The 8,669-nt window shown below is 39.5% G+C and overlaps 1 protein-coding gene across 2 annotated transcripts; it reads right to left on the reverse strand.

The window, feature by feature from the left end:
• Window positions 1-699: 699 nt before the first annotated feature.
• Window positions 700-6,117, reverse strand: LOC108667857. 2 transcript variants are annotated; one of them, XR_007156794.1, is made up of 8 exons: window positions 6,086-6,117; window positions 4,674-4,717; window positions 4,434-4,516; window positions 3,969-4,094; window positions 3,247-3,588; window positions 2,444-2,566; window positions 1,232-2,224; window positions 700-900 (listed from the first exon to the last, which is right to left on the reverse strand). XR_007156794.1 is itself a non-coding variant. In XM_018154951.2 (7 exons), the coding sequence occupies exons 2-7, from the start codon at window positions 4,678-4,680 to the stop codon at window positions 2,048-2,050; spliced, it is 858 nt and encodes a 285-aa protein (XP_018010440.1). In that variant the 5' UTR covers window positions 4,681-4,717; window positions 6,086-6,117; the 3' UTR covers window positions 700-2,047. The 2 variants fall into 2 exon arrangements, 1 of the variants encoding a protein (XP_018010440.1); XM_018154951.2 differs by having other exon boundaries at window positions 700-2,224.
• Between the last annotated feature and the right edge of the window lie 2,552 nt (window positions 6,118-8,669).

Here is an 8,669-nt window from a genome sequence, read left to right on the forward strand (position 1 = left end):
CAGTACTTTCAAAGCTTCATATACAGTAATCTCGAAGTTTTATTCCCAGTAATCGCAAAGTTTATTATAATGAATTTCCTCCCTTGTTCTCGCACAAATTGGGCAGATAAACGATACGACATTTGGTCGATTCCGCGTTCTGCCTGGAGACCGCATTATGCGCTAGAAAGGAAAATGAAGAGGAGTTTCGCAGATCATCAATATTGCCCGCCGAAGCTATTACGCCGCTGTCGATATGAGCTTTAATCATTTGATCCTATTGTTCAAGTTTAGATGGATATTTCTTTAATATCTTGTACAACGAGCGAACAATTTTTTCCGCGAGACCGAAATTATTGGAAAGCATATGCTTGACGCTATCGTTCCACAAGGCAGGCACAATGATCCGCCCGTCGAAATATCGAGAATTATTCTTCATTACATATTCCATAATTTTACGGTTTTGCTCACTGCAATCAGAATTATTGTGCTCATCGGCGTCATCTAGGTAATCAGCGCAAGCACGCTCCAGGACCGCTCCTGTAGCCTGCTCCTATTCTGTAGCCGAATAAAAACTACACGAGCTGAAGTCCTGGGGCTCTAGTTAAACTATAGAATCAATTTTGCGCATAAAGGTTTTGTATAAAACCTTAGAGCGACCTCCTTTTTCAGTGGAAGGAGAGTTTAATCCACAACAGTTGAAGATGGAAAAAAAACGTCGAAGATTAAAGTATTTATTCTTTCTGAACAGTGTTCATGGGAACACCACAAAATTAATTTTTCGAATAGTAAACTGGATCGAGCTGCTGCCCGGTGGAAGTCCTCGGAAATCGGGAGCAAGAGTGCGCAATGCTACCTGGCCAGCGCAAGCCAGCCAGGTAGCACAGAGAAACTGACGCGCTAAGTTCCGTGCCGCCCATCCTATCAAAACAAATGCCAACTGATCTGAATTAAACCAAAACCAATTTATGTGATGAAAATTTAGCGCACGCCGAATATCGGGGTCCAAATATAGTCAAGTGCTTAAATTTACGGACCTAGCAGCTATGCTCTAAAAATTAGAAGTCATCTTAAAATAAGAGATTTATAGATCAAATTGCTTTCTAAGGAATATATATTCAGCTGGAAGACAAGACGGGTTTTATTATTTGGGTCGAGAATAGTGGTGAAGGGGAGACGGTTAACCATAATGGAAACCGGCCGGAGCTACAAGCCACCACAACACCCTGAGCTTAAGTGACGGGCAACCAACCTGCAGCATCCGGTCCTCTCCTCAGCTCTCGCAGAGACCCGTCCTCCGTGAGAAGACGAGCTGATGCCGCAGCCCCCCGATCGTCCCAACACCTCGAGGCCGCCACCTCAGTGAGACGCACGCTGAAGGTCTCACTCCATAACGTCGTAATGGAGCGAGACCTTCAGTCGTAATGAATCGTTCACTCGTAATGAATCGGCCGTCGTAATGAATCGGCCGTCGTAATGAATCTGTCTGCTGGGCTGCTTCTGAATCTGACTAGGTGTTTGCGTTTAGCTTCTATCTTCAAAGGTGGGTTTGAAGAAATGCGGAAGGCCGCTTACACCATAGCAAGAAATGTTGGGAAACTGTAGCCGGCCAAATAAACTTACAACTAACTCAGACCCAAACGATTAACTTCCAACTGGAAATATCTTGGTCAAGATAATTCTATACAGGTTTTCACCAGGTGCAGGTGTGGTAAATTACGCCTCAATACGGCAACGTCTCCAGCCAGCATTATTCCAAGTGAACAATAATACACCAGCGACAACTAAGAGGAATTACCAAAACTACACGAACGCACTGGCAAAACTTGAGCTAAATCAACGCCAAGCAGCATGTCAACGATACCCGGGTCCGAGAGTACATCCGATGTGCGAGAGTACTTTTACGCTCATTGGCTTTAGTAACTAATTCCTCTAAACCACAAGTTTTTACTCAAGTAGGGATCACCGAGATAGGATAAATCAAAACATTAGAAAATACTTCTTTTTAAATTAAACCGAACGATAACTAGATGAAACATTTTTCAGGAATTTTTTTCAAAATAACTAACTATGGAAAACTCTGGCTAAGTGAGTTAGTATTCACCGCATCAAACAGTTCAGTCTCGGAGCTAGTGCCAGTAACCATGACAGAACTCGTAGTTGTTACACACAGGTGTTCCTGCTCTGATGTGATGGGGTGGCTCGATGGGATGGCGCACTGAGAAGAGAACGGGCCCGCGTCGCCCTATGGAAAATTATGAAATTTATTATGAATAATTGGAAATCGTAAACATTTTTGTGTGAGAAAAGAACATGCAAGTGCCTAATTTTACAATAATGATCTCGGCACAAATAATAGCAGTTTATATAACAATAATTATAGTGTTTACTGAGTTTCCGATGTTACACATCTACAATGAATTGCTAATTTAATTTACAGCAGTAAACAAGTGGGCTGACTCACCCTTGAGCTGGCAACATTAAACATGTTGCCAGCTGTTGCCTGTGGTTTCCCGGCGTGCCACTCGGTGCCTTGTGAGTGGCATGCCGTCATCCCCAACCACGACTCCTGCGTCAATGATTCGCCCTACAACACAAATCAAATTCTATAACTTTTTTGCAAACACCGAGCCTCAAAATCTACCGTCAACCGTTGTAATAAGGGACGGGTGGGTTAAATCGGGACAGTTTTCAGTAATTTCGTAGAAATTTTGTAGCAGCTAAACTAATTATATTATATTATATTGCAAAACTAAAAATAGTGGCATAAAGTTTAACATTTTTCCTATCTATATGTAGCACAAAGCAGGTTAATAATCATATATACTACGTCTAGAAAATCCCTGAAAAAAGCGTGAAAAGTGAGACTTTGGAAAAGTACCTCTGCTAAGATCTGTAGCAAAAAAAAAGTTTACTTGCAAAATAGTTGCACACAGGTGTTGGCTTAAAAAAACTTGGTTGACGGAATTTGCGTAGCTCAATAAAAAAAATGGCGGCCATTTCCGCAAGACCTTAGCAGGTGTCCCCAATAAGGGACACCCCTAAAAACGCATTTACAGTAGAGCCTCGGTTAGCAAGTGCTCCAGTTAACAAAAAATTCGATTAACAACAAAGAATTTTGATTACATTTACCACGCTAAGAGAAAATAATTCACTTAACGAATAATTAATGCATCATCGGTCATCACAAAATTGTGCATAGAATTTCATAGAATTGTGCACCGGGCAGCAGTTAATCAAAGAAAGTAGTTTATTTCTGCCTCCCACCTGCATATGGTGAACGGAAACCTCCGATCGCTGCTGCTGCTGCTGCTGCAAGAGAGGTTGCCCGGTATGGGTAGGCAGAGGAACGCGTTCTTGCGAGTTGATAGAGACGCAGTCGATATTCCTCTTCACAGAACTTCTAGACGCGATGCTTCCTCCCATTGCTGCATCGGTCTCAAGTTCGACGCAAATCGTGCAGTCCGTATCGTAACACCCCCTCCAGTGTTTCGTCACACTAATGGAGGGAGGGCAGAGGGGGTGCAGGCAATTCTTACCTGCCGTACACATGACGAGGTGGCACGAGATGTTCTTCATTGTCGGGCAGGCAGGTACGACGCAGTGGAACTGATTAGGAATAAGAATATAAATTATACGATGATTAGGAATAAGAATAAAAACTATAGGATGATTAGGAATAAGAATAAAAACTATAGGATGATTAGGAATAAGAATATAAATTATACATGAAGAATGTTTGATAGGATATACCTACGAGACCAAAACTGAGGGTCGTGGAGTGTCAGTGTACAACCTTACTATTCACGGAACAGTGAAGCCTTTTGGGAGACAAGAATTGTGGTGTTCGTTACTTTCGATAATTAAAATCCCTAGTTACGACGTCCCTTCAGAAGCAACCAGCCAGGCGTCGATTTTCATCACAGGTGATAATATTCTCACACTAAACCCAGAAAGAAGAAAATAATTCTACTCAGAAAAAAAGTCACCTGACTGCTATTCCCACTGCTCTGCACCGGGAGTCGGCACGTGTGAGCGTGCTTCATGAGCCTCAACAGTCGCTGCTGCTGTTGGACCTTAGAAGCTTCTGGTGTTAGCGCTGAACTGGAATTTCCCTGCATTAATCATATATATTAATATGGATACAAATCCATCAATGAATGGCAACCAGGGTTGCACTTGGTAGCTGCCCACCTACCCACCTGGGCCATTAAACAAGTGTCATGAAAATTCACGACTTTGAATAAGAGGCTAAAAGAACACAAATCTTAAAAGACTAAACAAAAGGCTGGTAACGAAAAAAAAATCGATCCTTCTAGGTATGTACATTTTTATAATAATGAGAGAATTTTCTGCTTAAGGGTATTTTAATATTTTCTAGAATACTAGGTTTTTTTTAAGAACATAATTTTTAATAATTTAGCATAATTTGCAATTCAATTTAGCATAATTACCGGAAATTGCTGTTTCAACTGCTCAAGAATAATCATTTGCGAGACTAAATCTTCGGGAGACGGCTGCGGCTGCTGCCAGAAACCTGCCAATAAAAAGCCCACTTACTATTTACTCACTATTGGGCAATTAAAAAAACCATTTATAAAAAATATTAACATTTTTTATCATACTACTATGAACTATTATTATTTATATTATCATACAGTACTAGGTAATTAAATTAACACTTCTTTACTTACTACTCATGGTGCCAAGCTCGCTCTAGTAGCTGCAAGTGAAAGTCCTGAAAGAGAAAAGCACTTGTGAGTACATAAAATAATGATAACATTGTAGCTGTCTTTGTTAATCACACCCCACAAGTGGTCCTATCTTACCCCACAAATGGTCCTCTCTTACCCCATAGTTAGGCGGTAAGGAAGAAGAGTGCGTTTGGGGGGCGGTAGGGGAGGGCAGCAGTACGAAGTCAAAGTCAGAAGTTCCAACGTTTGTTTGACGATTTGTACACAACACGTGCAGCACATCATGACTCCCAGCGATGGTTTTTTTCACCCAGATCTGATTTTTTAACCTCTCTTGGGTTTTCGTCTCGGGCAGATTAAAGGCCGGTCTCACGGCCAATTTACAAATTCAATGACCAAGGAATATCTCTCAAACTAATGAACTAACTCGATGAAACTTGGTACACGTATTCATTAGGACCTAACGGTAATATTTAGCTCGTGATTTTTTTTTTAATTTTGCCTTCATTTGTTTTTGCCATAGTTATATGGCAATCCGGGCCGACATTCACAGTGATCAAGGAATTTCTTCCAGGGCCGAATATAAGGAAGTGTGAAATCAAGAATGACGGTGAAATGAAAAAAAAAAATTTCGCAAACGAAGGTAAAATCGATAATATTTTAGAAGCTAATAAGTCACCGTTTGGTAGTTATGAATGTATATTCAAAATTTCGTTCAAATCTATTCAGTACTTTGTAAGAAATTCTTTGATCACTGCGAATATCGGCCTTTATCGCAATATAACTCACGAATGAAGGTGAAATTCGTAGTTAGAAAGTTTTTACGAGCTAAAAATCACCGTTAGGTTCTGATGAATACATGTTACAAGTTTCATTGAGCTGCGTTCATTAGTTTGGGAGATATCACTTGATAATTGAATTTGGAGATTGGTCGTGCGACCGGCCACGAGTCCGGCCGTAAATTTGCCCGAGACGTCCCAGGTTTCTAGTGCTGAGACAGTTAAAACAGCTTAAAAACATATTGGTTCACTAAATGGGGTTCTATTTGTAAAATACTAATTAGTGTTTAACCTTTATCTTTTAAAATCGCAGCGTACTAAATTTCAAAAAGAGGCGTATGTTTTTATATGTGTCTGTGGGGGGCGCTAGAAATTCACTAGGGAGCCAAAGGGGGCGCCTGCCTGGAAAAGTTTGGGAACCACTGGTTTATAGGTATAACAATACCTAACAATAATAGTAATAATACAATACACGAATGAAATAATACAATACATGTGACTTGATGGATACAATACATAAATCAAGTCACGAAAAATTCACGAATCGGCAACAGGCCATGGCCTATTTCTTCAGTGCCGACACTTCTATTCTATGACATTTCCGGGTTATTTCTGACTACCGTTTATACTTACAAGACAAACTATAAAGAATGTCAACTATATCTATTCCAGATTCAGAATATAAACATATGATGTTGCCATAAGAATGTGGAGAAAATTTCTTCTAAAATAAAGTTCTAGATTTCTAACTTTCACCAAATTTCCGTATCAGGAAAAATAATTATTTATTGATGGATAATTAAACACGTACTGAGTATTTTGTCTGTTCTTCAAGCAAATCTGTTCACTATTGAAGTAATTATGAGTGTCTCGGTTGATCAAATAATACGTTTATTGGTTTTAATTAAAAACTAATTTATATAAAAATCTGTAATAATTCCTGCGGCAGCGTATCGATAATAAATACTCACATTCCAAAATTCAAACAAATCTGTTCACTATTGAAAGAATTATGAGTGTCTCAGTTGATCAAAAAATACGTTTATTGGTTTTAATTAAAAATTAATTTATGTATAAATCTAATAATTCCTGCGGCAGAGTATCGATAATAAATACTAACATTCCAAAATTCAAGCAAATCCGCAGGTCTCGGACAAATTTACGGCCGGACCCGCGGCCGGTCTCGCGGCCGGAAAGGTTTTCTTTGTGTTTTTATGGGTTTTCTAGGTTTTTTTGTGTTTGGAACCTGTTCCTAACTGGACCTAACCTGCGAGGTTTTCGCTGATTGGCTAGGTTTTTTCTATGTTTGGAGTCCTGCGGCCGCGAGACCGGCCGCGGGTCCGGCCGTAAATTTGTCCGAGACGTCAAATCCGCTCAGTATTGAAGGACTTATGAGTGGTTCAGTTGCACGAGTCCGCAGGCGGGTCCGTAAAAGTGTCGATTCCTCCACCGCGCACGGAAGACCTAACGGCCTTGTCAGTGTTTCAATTGCGCAAGCGATCAATTGAGATTTTTGACAGATACACAAATTTTTTTTTGCTTTTTTAACATTTCACTTGTGTTTTAGTTGCGTATAGTAGCGTATTATACGTATAATGGACAATACAATTAGACGGAGAAATACATCAACAATTCCAGGAATTGACGTGATTTCGTCAATGGTTGCCAATGGTTGGCCATCATACTGGTTCCTCGGCAGTTGACACAGCCAAATTACTCAAAAATTTCAAATGATGAATGAATACCATAAAATTTTCCGATAAAGTCATAAACATATTAGATTTTAAAATTAAATTCTCAATTCGTAACATTTGGTCAGTTAAAGATTTTGGTTTTTCTGATTTTGATTCTCTAAGCTAAATGTTTGCCGAAACCATGGCATTTTGTTTATACCTTGAGTTAAACAACTTATCTTCATTTGGAAATGATTTTTACTGATATCAAATTGGTATAACAATTGATGTCGGCGTTGTTTCTGTTCCCTCTAATATGACTTTTAATACACAAAAATTTCCAAGCAGCATTCACGGAATTTTACTTCATGTTGAGCAGGCGCTGACGCTGCGTATCATCGATACGTACGTCAAGTCATTAGATATAGTAGAAAATAAACTATATAATTTAAAAAACTTTTAAAAACAACGTTTTTCATGTGTAGCAACGGACTAAAAGGAGAAAATAAAATACTTAAAAAAACTTTTTAGAAAGCCACGTTTTCCTTGTGGACTTTTAAAAAGTAGAAAATAAATTATGGCTCGCCCCAAAAAACGTGGGTCGGGCTGTACGTTCACCATCAAATGTCCAAAATTCTTGTGTTGTGTGCTTTTCGCTTTAATCATAAATCTGCCCGACACACGTTTTTTGGGGCGAGCCATAATTTATTTTCAACTTTTTAGTACACAAGAAAAACGTAGTTTTTTAAAAAGTTTTTTTTTAAGTATTTTATTTGCTGTATAATCAACTTCTTTGCACTTAACTATCAATGCTGCATAGGCCAGAGCTATCTTGTTCTCGTGACTGTAGCTTTTTGATTGAATTTACAATAAACATGGGAAACTACGATATAACTCAATGAACTCGCCAAAATAAATCGTGAAACCAGTGTTGGATATCCTGGGATATGAAAGACTAGAGCTAGTTAGGAAAAATGTCACAGCTTTCATCAACATAGACTGAGATGGAGTAAAAGTTTGACCAATTAGTCGGTTGCCCGTCCACACGCTCAAACTTATCGTCAGTCTTGCATGAACCCAAAGGTCTCGCCCGTCCGTCTTTTTCAGGTTTGTCAAACCTCAAACTCCGCCCACCCGTCATGCAAGACATCAAACTTTGAGCGTCCACACGCTCCGTCTTGTCGTCAATCCTGGCATGACATGCAAGACTGACGATAAGTTTGAACGTGTGGATGGGGCTTATGAGTGAAATCTGCCACGCTGGAGGCCTGTACCGCCGGCCGACGATGCTAGCTTCTGACCTAAATACAGGCGGAGAGCTGATGCTCTGCGCTGTCCAAGATGCTTCTCATCCCGGCGTTTTTATTTTAAATCTGCTTTATATCAAGCAATCGAGATTATTTATACATAATTTGTAGCATACAATATGACATACAGTTGCATTTAAATTGATCTAAAGCATTATCGGATCATATTTACGGATTTAATCTTTTATTCATACAAAATCTGAGGAGAGTGAGGTAGCACATTGCTAAGAAATACTG

The sequence above is a fragment of the Hyalella azteca genome, unplaced genomic scaffold (assembly GCF_000764305.2).
Source record: "Hyalella azteca isolate HAZT.00-mixed unplaced genomic scaffold, Hazt_2.0.2 contig7163, whole genome shotgun sequence".
Classification (NCBI taxonomy): domain Eukaryota; kingdom Metazoa; phylum Arthropoda; class Malacostraca; order Amphipoda; family Hyalellidae; genus Hyalella; species Hyalella azteca.